General features: G+C 34.9%; 1 protein-coding gene across 22 annotated transcripts in view; it reads right to left on the bottom strand.

The window, feature by feature from the left end:
- Positions 1-1879: 1879 nt before the first annotated feature.
- Positions 1880-22273, bottom strand: part of rg (rugose) — a 796531-nt gene continuing 776137 nt past the window's right edge. For 12 of the 22 annotated variants that reach the window (XM_067785960.1, XM_067785957.1, XM_067785956.1 and 9 more), the window contains 8 exons: positions 20952-21061; positions 12743-12949; positions 4863-7785; positions 4586-4759; positions 4222-4485; positions 3849-4045; positions 3366-3517; positions 1880-2216 (listed from right to left, as the gene is read on the bottom strand). In XM_067785960.1, the coding sequence (XP_067642061.1) occupies positions 2126-2216; positions 3366-3517; positions 3849-4045; positions 4222-4485; positions 4586-4759; positions 4863-7785; positions 12743-12949; positions 20952-21061 (4118 nt within the window). In that variant the 3' untranslated portion in view covers positions 1880-2125. The remainder of the gene's footprint in view (positions 2217-3365; positions 3518-3848; positions 4046-4221; positions 4486-4585; positions 4760-4862; positions 7786-12742; positions 12950-20951; positions 21062-22273) is intronic. The other 10 variants (XM_067785971.1, XM_067785974.1, XM_067785963.1 and 7 more) reach the window with 3 other exon arrangements.

Below are 22273 nucleotides of genomic sequence, written 5' to 3'. Positions count from 1 at the left end.
AAAATGGTTGCCTGGGGCTAGACAGCACCAAATAAAAAATTCAAAATTATCGTAATATTTTCTTGAATTTTCAAGATTTGCTTGCACACATACAGTTCGTAAATTCACGGGAGTTTCTTATCAAAATATCGAAAATAAAAAAGGAAGAGCTTTATTAACGAAATTTGATAAAAAATGTCACTGCTATTTATGTATTCGCTACTGTTGAAGTCGTACGAAAAATAGATGAGGTCAGTATAACAGCTTATCAATAACTCCGAATTAACATTGATGAAAAATTATTGCAATATTTGGTATGCAAAGTAAATAGTTCGACGTTAAATGCCATTTTATTAAATAAATAAACATCAATAAGCACGTATGAATAAACATTTAAATAAGCTGAAACTTTTGGATGAAAAATCTGTTGGTTTGCAATTATTAAATTTGCATATTTAAAATACGTGTTCATACAAATATGTTAATTTATACTTTTTTTTTTTAATTGGACGCAATGAAATTGTATTAAACCACTTTTGTTTTGATTACACAATGTTTTACACATGGACGCACATAAGTCTATACATACATACATCATACAAATACACAACAAATTTTGGATGTTCTTGGTTTCTTTTTCACATTGCTTTAATTACAAAATCATTTTACTTCTCACATATACATAAACATACTTAATAAGTATGATAACTCTTATGTAGATCAGTGGTGCACAACGCCGGCAAAGCTTCGAATACAAATGCAACTTTTTTTTTGTTGTAGTATGACTTTACATGAAGAATGTTTGCACATACAACTCACGCATGAGATGTTTACAGCTTGAAGTACAAACTAAAACTGATTCACTACTCACTTTACTGAATCTCAGTGGCTGCATTCAGGTGAACGCCGAATAGAAAGCTCTACGGAGCTCTCGAGTGCACCACTGATATAAGTCTATAAACGGTGCGATTACACAAATAGGCATGCATTAATTTTGGTATTGAAAACGAAAAAGCACAAAGCGTGTGTATGTTTGCCTTTTTTTACTACTTTCAAGGATTTTAATTTGTTTGGAAACATACTGACTATTGAAGCTGTATCTAACAGTGATTTCTACATTTTCAGTATTAGCTGAAACAGCAAAATTGTGTTCCTATGTTTGTTTTATTTGATTTAACCGAAAAAAGTTTGCTGAACACCTGACTGGTGCTTAGTCAAAGTGCGTAAGGAAATAACTTCGTATATACTAATACTCTACCTTTGCGTCGTGAAAAAATTACTCACATACTTTCACTTTTTTTTTTGGCCGCTAAGTTGCTTTTTTGTTATTTTTTCATTTTCAGTAATTTTACTCTTTCGTTAAAGAACTTTTGCTTGAATCACTAAAACTATTTAACTTTATTTTTTTTTGTCATTATTTCTTATCGATTTTTATTAAAAAAAAAATAAACTTCTCTCATATTTACTACTCTAAGAACATCTGCAAAATTGTTTTAAATTTTTTTATTTTGTTTTTTTTTATAAATGATTTCAACTATTACTTATAGCAACGCAATAAACTTTAGCGCATTGTTACTACAATTTTTAAACCGTGTTTATGTAATACTAAGTAAAAAATTTGCAACTTCAAAATCCTTTTTCTCCTAGCCTAAGAAACTCAAAAGAAAAATAAAACAACTTTGTGTACTTTTCAGCTGAAAATTAAAAGTCAACACTATTACAGCCAACTTCACATAAGAGCTCAAGTTTAGTGTATTTTGTTTTACTTGTATTTTTTTTTAAATCCGATATCGTTAAACAATTCTGCTTTACTTAAGTCACTTCGTGCAATTGGCTGTTAGTTTTTGATTTGGTATTTTTATATTAATTTTTTCTTGCCTCTACCAAATAAATTACTTACTTTTTATTAATTAATATTTTTGTTGTATAAATTTTATTTTTTCTTTAGCTAAGTTCTTCTACATTTTAAGTCCTGCTTATTTGCAATTTGGCCTTTATTTATGCACAGTGGTTGTTGCTTTTGTTGGTTTGACATCTACGCTTTTGTCTTTCCGCTTATTGTTTGATAGCAATATGCGATTTGACGTTATATACCTTCAGTCCATTCAATTTAAACTGATCTCATATCCGTCCCTGTCCATGTCCATTAGTAGCGTTGTTGATACTCGTGATGCCAACGGTTGAAATCAATGTGGAATACAATAATTGAACCGGTGGAAAGTCCAGCAAGGAGGTATCTGGAATTAAATGAAAAAATGTCGTTAAGTAAGAGCAGGAGACTCGAGTAGAGATTTTTAACCTATTGACAAACACCGCGTGAATATTTCTCAATATCTGAAGGATTCACAGAACATAAGGCATCAATCTACAGCTTTTCCCTAATCTTGGAGATACGCATATTTCGTTCTCAACTTGAAATCCAATATAGTACCCATTAATAAAATCTCAACATGAGATGCATCATTACAGGCATATAAAATAAATAACATTTTGCTGCGAATAATTCTATATATGAAGCATAGTTTGGAGAGAATGTTTAAAAATACTGTGGCACAATGATGCCAGTAATAATAGCCACGTTAAATTAACACAACTTTCTGTTTGACAAAAAACCAATTGGAAACACATGTGTGCTAAGCTTTAACTTAAGGTATCTAAGGCCCACTTGCAGAATGAAAAGTTATATTTTCACCTTAAAGTAAGCTTCTCATGGGTTAAACTTTTACATTTTTTGACAAATTTCATAATCAACTCCGGGAGAAACAGTTAGCTTTTCGTTCTGCTAGTGGGTCTAACTGCGCTATGAAGTAAGCGACATCTGCTAACAAGTAGATTCGGTTTTAGAGGGGTGAATTACACTGTGCGACATCAAATTTTCAATTTCTCTCCGGTTTTTATAAGAGGATCATTCTCGCGATATATCAAATAGAAATCCATAGCACAATTGTGAGAGTTGCCCCAGTTAACGAATTTTTTTCCCCCTTTTTTGGGTATTGTTAAATTTTGTGCATATCCACTCTGAACTACATCAAAATCGAAAGCTAATTATCAATAATTATCCATTTGCTTACATATGTTAAAAACTGACTGAGTTATGAATATTTTTTATTAAAAAAAAAGTTTAAAATAAATCAAATTTTTATCAGAACGACGAAATATTTAAAAGTCACACTTTGAAGACCAATATGATTGTAACTTTTGCAGTTATCTACCGATTTTAAACTTTTTACAAACTCTTGATACAAAACTTCAGTCCATAAAGTGTCATATTCACTTTAGAGGATATTTTTTGGAAATTTGTATGTATTTAACAAACAAACCAATTAATGAAAAAAAATATTAAAGTTAACTTACGTATTTCAACTAAACTTAATGCCCACACTTACTTTTGATCATGCGTTAGCGCCAAAGAGCGAATCGCTGCATTACACGCTGGGAAGGCATACAAAGGAGCCAAATTAAATGTACGCCACACTTCCACTATACCACGATCTCCAGCAGTCATCAGATATTCACCATCACGCGATAATAGCATGCACTAAAGTAGATAGAAACATATTGGTGAAAGACAAAAATAATGGAAATAAGTTAAAACTATTAATTTAATTGGTTCCAAAAAATTTTATATGAAAATATTAAGTTTTTCGGAAATCAGTTTTTGCTATTTCGATGCGGTTTTAATTTAATATTGTTATGAAGTTGAATACTTAAATATATGCATTATTTATTCATTTTTATTTTTGCTTATGGCTTGTAAACAAATTTTTGTATAATTTCGGCATTTGTTTCGGGTTTAAGGTTCAGGTCTTTAGCTTTCTTGTTTTAGTTTTTTATTTGAAGATTTTTAATTTTTTGTTTAAACTTCCTACCTGCAAATTATCATTGTGTGTTTCATGACGCAATTTCTTTCCATTGATGGTGTACGCAGCTACATTACCCTTATCATAATTGACAACTATAAAACCCTCACGAGACATGGCGATCAACTCAGGCGAATAGAAATCCATAGGCGGATCGAGTGAACGCAGAAGGTCACCAAATGTAGTATGTATCAGCACAGGGCCATCTAAAATATAATTAATAGAGATAGAGAGACAGAGAGAAAGTTAATAATTTCATAAAAGTAAAGTTAATTATTAAATAAAAAAGTAAATAACTGGGTAATTTAACAGAGGTATCAGCCTGCCTGATACATATATATTTATGTCTGCAATGAGATGGTAGTCCCCTCTACATGCTTACTTGTCGATCCTGAGACGACTAAGCCCAGCTCAGCACTAATCACAACCGAAGTCACAGCTTGTTCGTGTCCCGTTAATGTAGCACGCGGCGTTGGTACGTCACCTTCGCCAACTATGCTTTGTGTACGAGCGTTCCAGTGCCAAAGCAATACCGTGCAATCAGCCGAACCCGAAGCGATATAACAGTCCGATGTGATATTGCACTCCGAGCGCGCCAAGCACGTGACAACTCCAAAGTGACCAAATACAATTTGAACAATTTTCGCTGAAGTGAAAAGAAAAGTTAATTTATGGTGGAAATTTAACAAGTTTGCATAGGAATACGAGAGATTTTTATAAGCGTTGTTAATTTTTGTAGTACATACCAGTTTCAGTGGCGAACACACGGAAGCTATTATCCCAGAAACCGCAAGCAATCAAAAAGCGACTATCTACAGTTGTCACGAAACAATTTGAACGTATTTTGAGCATTTGACTGAAGTTATCACCCAAATGACGACGATTCATTGGATTGTTATGGCCAGTATTTTGGGCAGCTGCTGGTAGGAGATAGGAGAGATAGGAGAGAAAAAGAAACAGGAATGGAAAAAGCTTAGTTTTTGTAAAGCGACCTTACGATTCCTACAAAAAATCTCAACTTACACAACACTGGATCGATGGTTAATGGTAGATTCGATCCCGGCGACTGCGGCGACTCAGCATAGCTGGGACTCTGGACGGATGCGGTGTAATTGCAATTCCAACGATTCACTGCGAACTGATGTCCAGCAGTTACAGTTACCACCGAGGGTAACGATAGCTGCGGATAAGTGTTGGCAGAAATGTGAATGATTGGCGAGTTTTGATAGAATTTCAGCGACATGCAAAGATCATCAGGCATAGCACTAAACATCATTGGTGACAAATGCATCGCTGAACTACGTGGTGGATGTGGTTCCATCAATAATTGGCTCGGCGTTTGACCGAAATTGCGTATTTGATTCTCGACTGCTTCACGCATTACAGGATCGCTAATTGCATCCAAATCAACGCTACCCTCATAGGTTAAATAATAGAAGACATTCGTAGCGCGTATAGCTTCGGGTCCACGTTGCTTATAACCGAATATCAAATCGATCCATTGATGTAGTTGGCACGAAACAAATTCAGATTCCAAAGCCATACGATTAATGCGTACAAACTCTTCAGGACTCTTAGACCAAGGCGGCAGCTCAACATCGTTGACTAGTGCACCATCTTCGCGATGACCCAAACGATAACCGGACGAATTATAAAATATTTCAGGCAGGAAATACCATTCGGGTATGAGTTCCTTAACATCGGACGTGTCACGTTGGCAGTTTTTCCACGAAAGTGAAATGGATGAGAACAAGCGATCGGGATAATCGAACTTGCCACCCTGCAGTGCTAAGAACATGGTGGTAAATGGCTCAACGCGCACCAACCAATTGAGAGTAAAACTTGATGTTGAATAGTGTGTGCCATAGTGGAATGGTGGTATTGTGTCACTCACCCAACTTTCGTACCGCTCTTCGAAATATTCGCGACGTGATGGATTTAGCGCACCAATAGGTTTTGAAAGATCGCGATAGTTTGACGGCAAACTAAGATCTAGTTCTTTTGTATCATAATTGGTGAGTACCCATGGAAACACTGGATACTGATTGAGGTCATTATAAGTGCGCCCGGCTATTGTGTTGAGGAACATCAAATACTCGAAGTTCGAAATTTCGCGCCGCTGCCATTTCTGCGTCATGTTCGAATTGCGCATCAGTTGACGTGGTGACATCATGGATGCGCGTCTTGTTTGTGGTATGCCATATTTAATGCCGACGCCTACGCGTGGCAAAGCCTTGATCACTTTCTTTACGGTGTGTTGATCGGGGAATGCGAAAAGTATTGAAGTGCGACTAGCTAAGAAAATTTCTAATGCAACATTTTGTAACAAATAACGACGTGAAAATATGGCACGCACTTCGGAGAAGTACCACTTGCCATGTAAGTGATCGCAATATTTAAGCACCTCTGGATCGATCTTTTGAAATTCGGGATGATCCTCGTCAACCTCAAAGAACATTTCGGTACTAGTGATTGATACAGTTCCGGGTGCTACAACGCCAGGCGCAACTAATTTCGCTTTGGTGCTTATATTTACTGGTCCTGTTAAATCCAAGTCAAGTTCTCGATCTTCGATTAGCAACTCTGCGTCATCCAAAAGATCTGCCGTATGTTGCGTAGATTGATGAGAACGTGATACCGCAATTTGTGTATGGAATTCATCACGTGTCTGCATTATGGCATCTTCTGGTCCACCATTTTCGATAGCCGCCTTCAGTGTAGCCTGCGGATGCGATGAACCACGTGGATTTTGCACCATACGCTTGCGTCTGCGTGCATCATCCTCCCAAGCGTCTAATTTCCAGAAAGTTTGTTTTTGCACAGCACTACAAGCATCACCCCAAGCACCATGCCTATTGCACATTATATTACGCACCTTCTCCAGCAAACGACTAGCAATTACATTATCGCGTCTACGTGCTGCAGTTATCAAATGGTCACACATACGTTCCTCTTCACGACGCTCAAGTAGGGTTTGCGCGCATTGTGACTCAAAGTCAGCATGTTTAAGTACGTCATCTGCACGCATACGATTCAATATGAATTCAGCTTCATTAGCAACGCGTACTATGTGATCTTTCATTGCATGCGATAACAAACGCCCCTCATTAATCAATTCAATAAAAGCGAGACCTGCATGTTTTTGCAAACTATTTTGCCATTCTTGTGAACACAGCAACATAACCAGCTCAACAACGGAATGTGAGTTTTTGAATGTTGTCAGACCTTTGCCCTCCATCAGCAACTCTTGACCATGTGAACCCACAAGCGTTTTTGAAAGAAATGGCGCAAAATCAACCATAACTTCACGTAACAGCGGACATACTGGACCTAATGCCACTTCAAGTTTTTGTGTAAGACTCGCTTCACGCGAGGGCGTTGTCATCGGCAGCTGGCCAACAAGTGGTGGTTTCATTTGTAGCTCATCAGAGCGTGTGGTGCCACGTTGACTTACATTGCCGGCAGCCGTGGCAACGCCCGCGCTTGATGCGCCGGATGCTGTTGCAGCATAGCTATCCGGTACACGTACAACTGATATTTCCGAATCGGGTTTATCGCCACGTTCATTACCACCACCACCACCAGCAGCATTCATCAATTGATGTCCGTGATGTGCTTGCATTTGCTGCTGTGGTTGTCCATGTGCTATTGTCGTTTGTTGTTGTTGGTGGTGTTGTTGCTGATGCTGTTGTTGATGTACATGATGTTGTTGTATACCATCAATATCACGCATTTTTCCATCTACCGCTGACATACCACCCGAAAGTAAACCACCTGCGGTCGCTTGCACACCAGCATCCTCATTCAAATTGACATCTGTCCAGCTTTCGTCGTTCGAATTGTTTGGCTTATTGTCATCGGCTAAAATTTCACCCGACGATTCCACTTCAGGAACTTCATTCTCCGTTGAGTTCATGTTCAATGAGCCAACATCCGAATCGACGCTCTACAATTACGGATGTGGGTTAATGATTTGTGCGGTTATTGTTGTTGATTTGGAGCATGAGTCATATGTGTTGTTGGTATTTGTTTGAATTAAATTGTTGTTTTATTGAACATTTTCGATTCAGTTTGTGTTGTTGTTGCATTTCCGCGAAATTTATTATTTGGGTCGTCGTATAGGCGTTGATGTGTAGCAAGAAAATAAATCAACGAAAATGGAAAACAGAAATAGAAATTAATTATTTATACACGCTACAAATTGCCTGAACATTTATGATTGGTTGCTTGCTATTAAAAATTCATAAAATTTACGAAATTGACAATTGCATTGTGAACTTTATGGTGTGGAAGCATTTAGTGGAGATGTGGATGTGAGCTTGTGATGTGTTAAGCACAACCGTTTTTCTGTTAGTGCAATGAAAAACTAAATTGATTATTTGATGATGACGTTAAATTTCCCTTTATGAAATTCCAGTTAATAGTCAGAGGTTACGGATCTAAATGGTCAGCATGATTTGGGTAATTTATAAAAATTTAAAATATCTGACGACAAAAGTGGCATATTTTAAGTTAAATCTTATAAGGAGAGTTATGAATATAAGAAAGCTGTGAAATATTGGCTTCTTTGTAATACTAAATACGGTTGTAGAAGTACATGCTTATGGGGAAAGTGCTTCTTACATCCATTCGTCAGGGAGTAGCCAGGGCGATCCTTTAGCTGTCGGTCACTTGATATACTTTAAGTGGTAAACTAATATGAGAAGGCGACAACTTGTCTTGACCACTCTGACATAATCAGTTTAAGGGCTAGGTAAAATTCAATTTAATAGATTTAACAGTTAAAAGCACCGATTTCTTTGGTCATTTCAACAGAGAACAACGTTCAGCGCAAATACATCAGTTAATTTTAAAGAAAAATTTACGCTTACGGCGTTCACTGCTTTGTTCATATGACCAAAAATCTTTGCCATATCAACAGCCTTCATTGTTATTATTGGAGGGTATTAGAAATACTTCTTAAGTAAGCATGCCTGTGCTTCGGGGAAGGCCTTGGAGCTCCAGTAGAGGTACAAGGGTGGAGGGGTTTCTCAGGTGAAAAAGGAAGCCATGACCAAAGACACAGATGTACTGGCAGACAACTAGAAAAAACTAAAAATGCAGTCGCGTTAACTTTTTAGAGACAACCAGGCGGTCATTAAGTCGATAATCTCGAATAGCAACAGGGAGAAGATTACAATAACTACAGTGTCACAGCTATAAGTGCATAGATGATGAACAAAAAGGCGACTGAACTAGGAAAGCTAGCAAAAGTTGCACATGATCAACCAAGCAAGAAAGATGTACATTGAAATGTAGGGCTGCAAAGTGTCAATTCCGTTGGGTTGCTAAAGATTTACTTGCATATTTAGTTTTTCAAGTTAGCCACTTACAGTTAGTTCGCATCCGTCAAAAATAAGCCTTTAATTGATTTGTAATTAAAACAGACCTTAAAGTCTGAGGTCAAGAGGTTCGTGTTTCATTCAGTGCAGGTTTTTTGTCCAATTTTATAGCACACAACTGTCAGAATAACGAAGGGGGAATTTGTTCTTAAAATTGTACTTGGAATTGGGTGGATGAAAAGACTGTGCGACAAAGGAAGGCGTTGGCTTGACAGAGGCGTCTGCTAGTAGATATGCCCCTGTTTAGGGTGGCAAGGAACATAAATATCTGCAATACATCTATATTGGAAGTAAGTGAAGAGTACCAACGAAAATATTCCACATAAACATTACGTAAGTATGTATCAATATCCCTTAAACTGCTGATGCTATATAATTGAAATTTTACAAATTAAACAGTGGAAATGATTTAAAGGAGATAAAAATGGGGAAAAACCTTGCTTTCTGCATTGTTTCAAAATGGTGTCAGTTACATAAAAATATCAAAAAAGTGTAGGCATCATATTCATCAAGAAGAGCCACAAATATCGCCAAATATTTTATAACTTTAGGTTGACTGTAACAATACAGCTAAAATCATATTTTTAATGAAAATCACTGTCATTTCAGTTTTGTATGAAACTCAAATATCCTGCTCGCATGCCAAGCTAATTTCCCATGCGGTAAATTAATTTTAAAACCATGTCACATTAGCAACAATACCAAAGGTCATTAATTATTTAGCAACCAAAATCCAAAAGCTCAATCCGGAAATCAATTTCGGTATGCCGGTAATATTTGTTACAGAAATTTCGGGTATACTATTTTTGTTGCTATCATTTACGGCATTTAATTTACAATTTAAATGTGGTGTATTAGTAGCCGCAGTATCAAATGATTCATTAATCAACACAAAACTGCCAAAGGAATTTATAACAAACATACTATGTAAACATTTTACAATAACATACTTACAATAGTATCTAACACCTAGGCAGTTATTTCACACAGTGACCCATTCATATACATACTTAGCATATCAGCTTGTATGTTTATGTTTAGTAAAGTAAAGGTTTATTATGTGCTGGGGTTAACAAATGACAGCAAACAAACATTTGACAAATGCCAACTGTCATACAAATGTCAGATAAGTAAACACTAAACAATGAAATGCATCAGCACACATGTGAATCTCCATACATACAAACTTATATACATACGTAGATAATGAAATTGGCAAAATGTCAATTTCGACAATCTCCGAATAGATGACAGAGCAACACGCACATAATTTTTATGTATATATGTATTTTTTTTAGCTAAAAGTGCTAACAAATGTATATAAAACAAATCAATAGCAAATATGAATACAACCGATGAATTGTTGCGGTTGGCGCGAGAAGATTTTGAACTTGTTGAAATAATAATACGATTGACAATAAAGTGAATTAAGGTGAACTAGACAAAATATGTGAATATACGTGTTTGTGTGAGTGATGTTATATTGTGCTTTTGGCGCTATAGCTAATACTATTATAATTATAATTATTTTTATTTCTCTAACTATAAATTTTCGCTCAGATTTTATTAAGTTTTTATTATTTTATTTTAATCGTTGCTATTTATATCTAACCTGAGTACTAAAAAATTCAAATATGTATGAATATACTACATATTGGATATCAATACACTAGTTAATGTAGTACAAATGTATATATCCGCGATCACAAGCAATAAACGCTTCAGTACTATCATTTTCCATGGCACTTAGGCGGTTATTGCTAATGTCCATAGATATACGGCCCGATTCTGAGCGTTACCGGTAAAATAGTACCCAGAACATTATGTAACCGAAAATCGTTACCAGTTCTTTTATTCGCGATTCTGGCCAAAGTGGTAACGCTGTCATCACCGAAAAACTCAACAGTGAAATTTAAATGTTGGTCTTCGCTTTACCCATGGCGGAAAGATACAAGGTGGCAGCATGGGACAGCTGAATATAAACTTTTTTTTTGATTTGATACATCAACTTCCGGCGCAGTACGAGTTTTACATTTGTCCATCGAATTTACAAAAACAAAGTACATGGCATTTTTATTTATGTTTGTAGGTATGTCACCTTGTTGCCACCTTGTATGGTTCCGCCATGGCTTTACCGAAAATGTGTCACTCGTAGATACGAGGTTAACGAATAAACGGGACGATGTGTATATATGTACATACATGCAAAAGCCCCACCAGAATCGGGGCGATAATGTGGAGTTGTGATTTAGTCACAGCGATCGAAAGATCACAGTAAATTTAGGTGACCGCTTGGAAGGAATCGGGCATCTGCTGCCTGTTCTCACACTTACCACAGACTTAGACACAGCTCTCGTCACAGAAAAAATTCGCTCCGATGTTATGAACCAATAAGATAAGAAAGTTACTCAAATTGCTACTGAATAACCATAAGCGTCTGCGTAAAACACAACAGAGGCGGCTATATAAACGTTGCCGCTAACAATCGAAATCCACTTTTAAATCTCTGCTTACACGCCATAACAGCCAAAGTCATGTATCATAGGTTTTCAAGAGACCATATTAAGTATTCAAATCGTTACCACAAATCAGGGTAATCGATGAGCTGAAAATTTCAACGCTAGTTGCAACAAAATAATTTTATTTAATTGAATAATGAATAAAAAATCGGGTACTAAAATTATAGCGACAAAAACAAGAAAACATTCCGCAGCAACAGATACTAGATGGTGTAAACTGGGATTTGAATTAGGCTGCCATGACTGAGAGGTACGGGATGTGCCAATTCTAATAAAGAGCATGAATTTTAAGTAAAGTTATGGGCTGTACAGCCTATTGACGGTGAAGAGCAGATCAGCATGCCATCAGAAAGTTCATAAAAAATGAGAAATGTCCCTACAGAAAAATTGGAGGAAAGTCAGGCAAATCGACAATTTCTCACTAGAGCTGTAATGACTACCTGCGGCTTCTACTGTTTGTCGGATGCAGATCGGGACATTTTTATCATAGAAACCATCTCGACTTTAGTATGTTATTATTTTTACTTTCACAGTTCAAATATAAGAAACAATTTATTAAATACCTATAACAACAAATACAAATACTACAACAAGTGAGTGAAGTTTAAAGTGGTTTATGACGGGTTAATAAATATTTCCGAAACACATACAATTTTAGTATGTGCATATATACATATACATATGTAGGTGGATATGTGCAGCTGTGTGCTTTTCCCGACAATACAAAAAATATTTATGTGTATTAATACTATATACTAAATATATATGTGTATTGTGAAAACATTTATGTACTTTTAAATATTTAATTTCTATTTGAGTACCTTACAAAGTTATTGAACATATTTTTGCAAAAGTTTTGAAATATACATATACTATGTTTGTGTTATGCGTGAACAACAACAAGTTCCTTTTATTTTTGCGTGACTACTTTTATATGAGTTTTTATATTACGCTCACATGAAGCTTTCATTAAATTTTTAAAGGATAAACTTTCATTTGTTACCTTTGGCAATTTTTTAGGCAACACTGGTTTTGGTGGTGATAATGGTTGTGGTTGCAATTTACTTATTTGTTTGCTTTGCGGTAAACTTATTGTTGTTGTTGTAGCTGTTGTTAGATTTGTTGTAATGATTGAGGTAGATTTAAAATTTTTCGTCTTTGCCGTTTTATTCATTGTTGTAGTAGTATTGGTAGCTGTAGCCTTATTACTCTTTATCATGCAAATTAGTAGTAAATTTATTATATATACCATAAAATATATTAAATACATATTTATTTGAATATTTCACAACATAACATTTTTACGATAATAAAAAGGGAGGTCTATGTTAGAATATTTATATTAGTGTTAATGTAGAAATTTTATATGAATGGTTAAATATTTGAGTGCAGATATAAAAATAGATATATATTATACATACACCAAGCAAAGATCCTTTAAAAACAAATACTGCACATCGCAGGATCCTAAATTATTAAAGGCGTTTTCTTTTCTAAAAATAATGCCACCCTGTTGGTTCTTATTTGCTGTTGTTTTTGCGTTACTTTGATAAAATATTTCTCTTTGAATGAGAATATTGGCATCATTATCCACAAATTCAGGCATTTTGCAGGGCGCTAAATGACCTAATTCAAAAGATAGAATTTAAGAGGGCAACATGAGAGTAAAAGTTTGTCTAGAAAAGAAAACGCCATAACAAACATGGCAAAGTTAAGGCAATCGCACACTATCTGCCTCATCATCAGATCAACAGGTTTTTTTTCGCGCAGTGGCGATGACAATACGCTTAAAGCCACCAAGGATTGTCACTTAAACACGGTTAATCAAAGTAAACAGTGACTGAGGTTCAACTATACCTTTTTCTTAGTTATTTTCGTTTTTTGTTTTTTTGCACAAAATCACACGTGTTTCAAAATTATATGCTATAAAAACACATTTTAAAAATACAGTACGCAAGATCGCAAATAACATTTCCCGCAAAAGATATTTTCATTTAAAACAGTTACTCGGGGCTAGATTATATATGACGCTATATATAATATTAATAATTTCACAAAGGCAATCAGGTCAATGAGGTGCTCTTATATCATACAAATTTTGATTCACACTAGAAAATACGACTGGTTGCGTTATAAATAATATGTCCCTTAAGGAATAACTGCTAAATGCCAATACTGCTGGTTTCGGCTTCTTACAGAGAAAGACCGTTTTGCAAGCAAAATATAGGGAATGTTCAGAAAACAAAAATAAATCACTCTCTGTTAAGACAAAGAAAAACAACCGTTGTTATCGGATTGTTACCGATGGCTCATGAGCGTTTTATACATTTATTTTGGGTGAAATATCGATTTGTTAAATTCGACGAGTTAAATTCGTTATTGGTAGCAAACCTTTTCGACGATTTATCGCTTTAATGTCGAAAAAGTATCGGAAAAAGAACGTTTTTTAATCGAAAAAAGAACGATTTGGTATCAGAGAACTATCGAAAAAATATCGATTTATTTTCGAATATATATGATATTTTTTCGATAACAAATAACTATATTTTCTATAAGTTGTTACCGATAACAAGTCGATATCATTTCGATAATATGCCGATGACAACATAATATTGATTACATTTTTCCCAACCATGCTATATGATTTCAAAATATTCCCAAAAAGTTGCTAACTTAATCCCAAAATTATCTCGAAATGGCTGCGGAGTGATCCCATGATGATTCCATTATGATCTCAAAATGTCCCGACATAATCGCAAAATAGTCCCGAAATGTTCCCAGTTCTTTCTCAAAATCATATCGAAATGGGACCTAAAAATCTGGAAAATTACTAAACTAAGCCTGAAATGATTCCAAAGTAGTGCCAAAACTATCTTTACTACAAATAATACCGAAACTGATCCCCGAACAGTCTAGATATGATCTTAAATGAGTTCTAGAAATAGTCTATGCATGATCCCAAAAATATACAATCGGGACGTATAAATTTTTTGGAACACCAATTATTTGCAGACCCTTATAAAATTCTTATATTAATTCTATCAGAGAGACACATCTTTTCCGAAGCCTATTTAAGTCGCAAAATAACCGTTTTAAAAAACCTTAGTCAATAAATCACACCACCTCAGTAATGGTGAAAAAAAAAAGAAAAACATTTAAAGCCTTTTTGTTTTTTGGATATCGGTTGTTACTCGTGAAAATCCGAATTGGTTTTTCTGGTTAAACGCAATCTCTGCATTATATTGAACGGGTTATGTTCTCCCTGCGGTACTACATACATATTTAATGTTGCGACGAATACGATAAGCATACGATTATTATGCGTATTCCTATTTAAATATATTTTTGAAAGTTTTTAAGTAGAAGTTTTCCACTCGAAAAACTTGATAGTTTTGAGTAAAACTAGAAAAATTGAAATCAGTCGTTAATGCATAATTTTTGAAACCTTGCAAAAACGAATGCAGAAATACTTAATTTTTTTCAATGTATTCCTATTTTTGAAAATTACTGGAAAAATTGCTAAACTATTTTTTTGTACCTTGGAATTTGGTATTCTAACATTTTCACTATGTTTGATGGATTTCGGATATATCAAACTTTTCCAGTGAGAACAATTGAGGCCCCTTACACAAACTTAAATTGTATGCATGTGTATATGATTTTTTTACGAGTACGTTACGATGAAAAAGCAAATCATGTGCGAAATGCCTAATAGTTACTATCGCGATTTTAATATTTATGATTAAATGTTTTTGATTGTAAAGGAATTGTGCTCAATATCTAGTTCATTTTTCCAACTTTATGATTCTGTACACACTTTTCTGCTTTTCTCACAAACAAAAAAACAAAAAAAAAAAACAAGTAAGGACGGAACTGTCTTCGGCTGCGCCGAAGGCTTCATACCTTTCATGAATGGGGCTGAACAATAATCTTATCCCGTTCGTAATCTCCAAATAATCGGATGCGTAAGATAAGAAATATATAGTGAACATACCTAAACGATTTTTAAGATAAATATAAAATAAAAAATGGGAAAAAACCTCCTTATCTGAACGATCGGTTGTATGGGATATACATTATATATAGATCCGATCGAAATGATTTTTACAGGAAATCTTCTATGATATATTAGAATAAATATCACCAAGTTTAACGTTTTTATATTGGAAATTAAGGGAGAAATTGCCAAAAATCTTTCTATCTGAACGATCGGTTGTATGGGTATATACTATATATAGCTCCGATCAAAGTGATTTTTTTAGAAAATCTTCTATGATATATTAAAATATATGTCACCGAGTTTCACGTTTATACTTTCTAAATTAAGGGAGAAATGACCAAAAATCCTTCTGTCTGAACGATCGGTTGTATGGGATATATGCTATATATAGCTCCGATCAAAGAGATTTTTTCACGATATCTTCTATGATATATTAGAATATATATCACCGAGCTTCACGTTTATACTTTCTAAATTACGGCAGGAATGACCAAAATAGTCTTATCTGAACGATCGGTTGTATGGGAGATATATGTTATAGTGGTCCGATTCTACCGGATCCGACAAATGTCTAATATAATACAAAAATACATCCTTGTGCCAAATTTCATTGAGATATCTCAAAATTTGAGGGATTAGTTTGCGTTCAAACAGACAGACGGACGGACGGACAGACGGATATGGCTATATCGACTCAGTTCGTCGCCCTGATCAATTCGGTATACTTAATGGTGAGTCTGTCTCGTCAACGCTACAAACATCGGACCAAAGTTAATATACCATTTCTCTTCATGAAAGGTATAAAAACAGCATTCAACCTGTATATCACCAATACTTTTGCATATCGGTTGCTTTGTGGAATATCACCCAGTTCGGAAACGCCCGAAGTACAATTTTTTTTGCAGAATATCCATCTCATGACGCTTGTCAAAAATGCTTAAGTATTTTAAAGTATGAGTAGAGGAGGCACGTTTTCAAAAATGACCTGTCTGAGTATTTTAATGAATTAATGTCTTTCTCAAAACTATTTCCCTAGGCACATTACCTTAGCTCAAGATAAATGGCGTTTATGCAGAGAGAGGTATTTATGAAAACATATTGACGTTGTTCTTCAAGGTACCGCATATACGACAATTTTTGCATATTTTACTGTTCTCATACAAAGCTCCACGCAGATAGTACCTTTATCGTTAACTATATTTTCTCGCAGCTACAGTCATCAAAGCGCCTTGTTTCGGCTAAATCGCAACCATGGCGCCACCTTGGAAGTCACCCGATTTTAAACTGGGTCCTAAGGCCTTAAACCGGGAGCGACAGTGTACATTCTCTTATTTTACCAGAATCCTTTATGACCCTTCAGCCCATGCTCATGCCCGCTTCCTTCGACATACAGCAGAAAGCAGAAAAATAGCAGTGACAATTTTTTCCAGTTTAGTCAACAAAATTCTTATCTCCGCGTTTTCGATAATTAAAACAGAAAACTACTATAATTTGTATAGCCCAATCATTTTTAGTTTTAAAATGTGCAAGTTTCTCTCTAAACTCTCACTCATTTTTGATATTTTTTTTCAGTAGAGTGTTTCAGATTTTCTTCCATATAACAAAAATGTTTCATGAAGACAAACCACCCTTCGAAAAAATTTTTTTCTCTTTTTAAATGACTGCGAGTTTTGAAAGACCTGTTATTTGAACGTTGTGAGGCGAAATCTGATTGGGTTACAAAACTGCTTACTTCAAAAAAATGCAGAGATCTACAGTAATAAAGTTCGAAGTTTTCGTAAGTTTTTTTTCCAATTTTCGTACTTTTTCGAAAAGGATTTGAGATTAATTTGCATAGCTTTTGTTAGCAAATTGATTTAAGTTTAAATATCGGAAACAAAAAAAAAAAAAAATAAGAGTTTAATTAACGAAGTTTTATTAAAATTACTACCATTTTTCTGTGCACTCCTGTATGTATGTAAAACAAATTGTTCAGAAAAATAATCTTTAACTTTAATGAAAAATATCTACTGTTGAAAATTTATGATATATCTTAAACTATGAACAATTTTTCACAAGGGGGACCATATTAACAGTAAATATTTCATACAAATCTTTATGTCTAATATTTATTTGTGTGTGAAGGCAGCTATGAGAAAAAAAAATTTACATATCTTACTATTTCCTTTATTAGCAAAAGTTCAATGGAAAATATATTTCAGTTTTTCTCCGTTTCTTATTACACTACATTCCATTGAGTACACTGAAAGAAAAAGACTGGTAAAATCAACCGAAATAAGGGTCAATTCAACCGAAATTTCTGTCAATTTTTATCCATCGCAAGAAGATGATGAATCAACTGCGCACAAATCGTTGATTCGTAATTGACCGTTTTAGTAGTTAAATGAACAAAAAAAAGATATTGCGACAGCTTTGTACGAAAGTACCTATGTTGCGAAATTTGCAAGGCAGATGAGTTTTCACTGAGATATTTTCATGGTAGAAATACACTCGGAGTGCTTGCCGGACAGTGCCGATGGGCGACCCCGCTTAGGAAAATTTTCTTCTAATTGAAAAATCTTATTTCTAAAATTTTTATGTTGCTTTGTCCGGGGTGTGAACCCAGGGTCTTCGGTGTGGTAGGCGGAGCACGCTACTATCACACCACTGAGGCCGCCATATACATACGTATAGTATAAACGTACATAAGTACAAAGTAGAGAGCGCAGTGAGTGTAAAATTCTCTTTGAAATTTGCTCATGTATTGACTGTTGATCGCTGTTGAAATGACCAGTGAGGTCAGTTGTGTTAACAAAAATATCAGTTAGATTGATTAGGAATCTGTCAATTTTACAGAATTTTGTTAACTTAAGAGCGACAATTTCTCTTCTGTTGAAATGGCTAAACTAATTTGTTCGCTGGACAAAGAACTCGGTCGAATTAACCATAATTTGATCAATTTCACCGAATCTCCGTTAAGTCAAGAACAACAGAACCGATTTGTTGATTTTACTAGCACCATTTCTTTCAGTGTAGGTGATTTGGTATTTACGGAATGCATTTTCACTGGTGGTGAGTATATGTACGTAGGAATGTATGCTTGTATGCGTATTTGCCTATATGTATAAATGTACTTGGTAGTTTCATAGCAGAGAACAAAAACAATTGAAAATTATTTGAATTATGAATTTTTAAGAACTTGCAGAAAAATTCTCGTTAGTTCGCAAAATATTTTCCAACATTGTTATTTATATATCAGAGCTGCATTCAATTTCTGGTGTAGGAGGGTCAATTGTTTGGAACTGCTTTAAAATTTGTTGATTTAACTGAAATATGTTCGGTTCGCAAAATTTCACCTTTATTTAGAAATAAAATTCGTTTCTTTTTTGCTGTTACTGATTGTTGTCAGATATGTTTGCTAACTATTTAAACCAGTTTACTTGGAGGTGTAGGCGGTGGTTTTTGTGTATATGAGATTTTGTCAGTTCATGAACCCATTCCCAGTTTTAATGTTAAAAATAAAATTTTTATTTAACTTAACTAAAATATAAGTTATAATATTCGGATTTTCCACATTTTATTTTATAATTTTTTTTTTTATTAAGGGTGTTAAAAAATAGCGCTTTAGAAAGTCACATGCTATAACTTACAGCTGCGAACATGAAATCAAATTTCGTTAATGAAACTCTTCTGGTTTCTCTTCGATAATATAGAAAAACACAAGCATGCATTTTGTTATTGAAACTATGTAAAACCAATTTCAAAAACAAGCAGAAAACAATTTTAAAGGGAATTTGGACCAATGCCAATAAAAATCTCACATAGACTGACTTTGTCCACAGTGTTAACAGAATTTGTTTGACGACCGAATGGGAAAAGCGCAATTGGGTACAAGAACTCATGTTATAAAATTACTTCGTCCTCCTGGCAAATACTAGAAGTTTTCTAGGACATAGCTTAATAACTGCCTCGAGATCTGGAAACTCTGCCACCCCTGATAGCTTGAGTCTTGAACTCTCGAGCCCAAGACACGGATACAGAAGGTGCTCGACCGTTTCTTCCTGCAGCTCGCACTTCCCATATCTGGTTCATATTAGTTGGGATCTGCAGAACGGCATGCAAAGCTGTTATCGGGATAGTTTTCAGGGCTCCCGTTATACTTATAACTGTTAATTTGCATACCCACTGAAGTTTCTTTTTTTGTGTGGCTGTCCACCAAACTAGGATCCCGTAGTAAGGTATGGGCTTGATAATTACAGTAAATAGCGAATGAGAAAGGTTGGACGATAGGCTTCACGTGCGTCCTCATCCTCTTGAATGTATACAGTGCCGCTGAAGCTTTCTTCACTATCTCTTTCACACGGACTTTCCACGACAACTTCAAATCTAGTATAGTTCTACATTTTTCTTGTATGGTTACCGCTCCAAGCCTGTGCATAGTCCAATTATGGACGTTATATTTCCTAGTAAACAGCACTAGATCGGTATTTTCCACGTTTGCGGTTAACCCGACTACAGATGCGCAGGTACATACATATATCCCGATGCGCCTGATCTGGTATACCTATCCCGCTTGTGATGACTGAAACACCATCTACATGCGTCGTGAGTTTGACTGGTCCTCTGTGGTACAGCGTTAGCAAATGGTTGATGCCCAATAAATCACTAAAAAAATTTGATTGATTGGGGCCAACTTTTTTTTGTTTCAAAAGGTGATATTATCTATGTGAAGAGCTAATAGTTTTTGCATTTATAAGGAAGAAAATCTAAACACAATTTAGAAAGACAATGTTGAAAATTCATGAAATCTTTGAGAGACCTATAACTTGATTCTGTTAGACAAAAATTGAAAGGGCTAAAAAATTACTGAAAAAATTTAGAGAACTCCAAGTAAAAAGTTTCAAATTTTTGTAATATTTTCATGATTTTTTTTTTTTTCGAAAACGTTTTTAAGATTGGTTTGTTTAGTTTTAGTTAAAAAAATTCATGGAGGTTTATAAAAGTAAAAGCTATTTAATTACCAAAACTTCATAAAAGTTGCCATTGCTAACTTCGTGTTCGCAACTGTTTCTACTTATTATTGTTTATACATAAAGAAAACACCCACAATCTTAGCTTATATACCTACTTTCATACAAATGGATACATATATATGCACAAATAATCCTCTATATTTATGTAAATAAAATGCTTTCGTGTTCATATAAGTAAATTAATAGTTTAAAGTACTCACCTTAATTGAGGGTGGTCCACTTGAATGTGAATCATTGTCCGCCAATACCGATGGATTATTTTCATCGACAACAATAATTTCATAGTCACCATCTTGTATCGTACGGGTTCCTGCCAAAGATGAAAATGTTGTGCGCACAGACAAAAGTTAAAGTTGCAAAGCCATTGACAAGAGTAGATTTATTTTTATTTTTGTTTTATTATTCGTTTTGCCAATGCCAATACATATTGACAATTATAGTTGATGTTCCGGAATGCATTTATACACAACATTGAACGGTGAAAGAAGAAGAAGAAATTAAAAAAAAAATAAATCTATTGAAAGCAATTTCCTTGCATTATTGCATATTTTAGATTACAAGAGTTACTAAAACAAACAACAACAACAACTAGTAGAAACGTGTTTAACCTTAAAATAGAACAGAGATAGATATAGTTTTAAGTACATAGACACAAGCAAGCGTGTTCTTTTATTTAGTAACTAACGGTATGTATTAAAGCTGCTTAATGTAAGAACATTAGTACACTGAAAGAAAAAGACTAGTAAAATCAACCGAAATATGGCTCAATTCAACAGAAATTTCTGTCAATTTTTATCCATCGCAACAAGATGTTGAATCAACTGCCCACAGTTCGTTGATTCGTAATTGACCGTTTTGGTAGTCAAATGAACAAAAAAAATGGTTGAGACAAAAAAAAATAAAAAAAATGTAAGGCGCAGAGATCTAAGGCCGCGCTTCTCTTCCAATTTGCGTCGTGCTCCTTTTTAATTTTTCCTACAAATTGGCGGGACGGGACCTACTTGTTTTATGCCAACCCCGAGCGGCATCTGCGAGCCAGATGAGTTTTCACTGAGAGCTTTTCATGGCAGAAATACACTCGGAGCGCTTGCCAAACTCTGCCGAGGGGCGACTTCGCTTAGAGAAATTTTCTTCTAATTGAAAAACCTTATTTCTAAAATTTTGATGTCGCTTTGTCCGGGGTGCGGTGCGACCCCAAGGCATACGGTGTGGCAGGCGGAGCACGCTACCATCACACCACGGTGGCCTTATACATAAATACGCATGCTTGCTACATAAAATATGCTGGCACACATTAAACATTATACCTTTATTATTTTGTTTTATTAAACGCACTTTCAGCAAATTTTATATTTTGTGATTTATTTAATTTATAGTTTTGAACTTCGCTTTGCAAACAGAAATGAAAATAGTAGTCACAAAACTGATTCTCAATTCCTTCAGTTGCAGCTCAGCTCATTCTCAATTTCTTCTCTCGCATGTAGTTGCCACACTTGATTGTTTCGAACTTGTAGTATAAGTG

This window comes from Eurosta solidaginis, chromosome 4 (assembly GCF_040869045.1).
Source record: "Eurosta solidaginis isolate ZX-2024a chromosome 4, ASM4086904v1, whole genome shotgun sequence".
NCBI lineage: Eukaryota > Metazoa > Arthropoda > Insecta > Diptera > Tephritidae > Eurosta > Eurosta solidaginis.
Note: the sequence above shows the minus strand (reverse complement) of the source record. Positions and strands in the feature narration are given on the sequence as shown.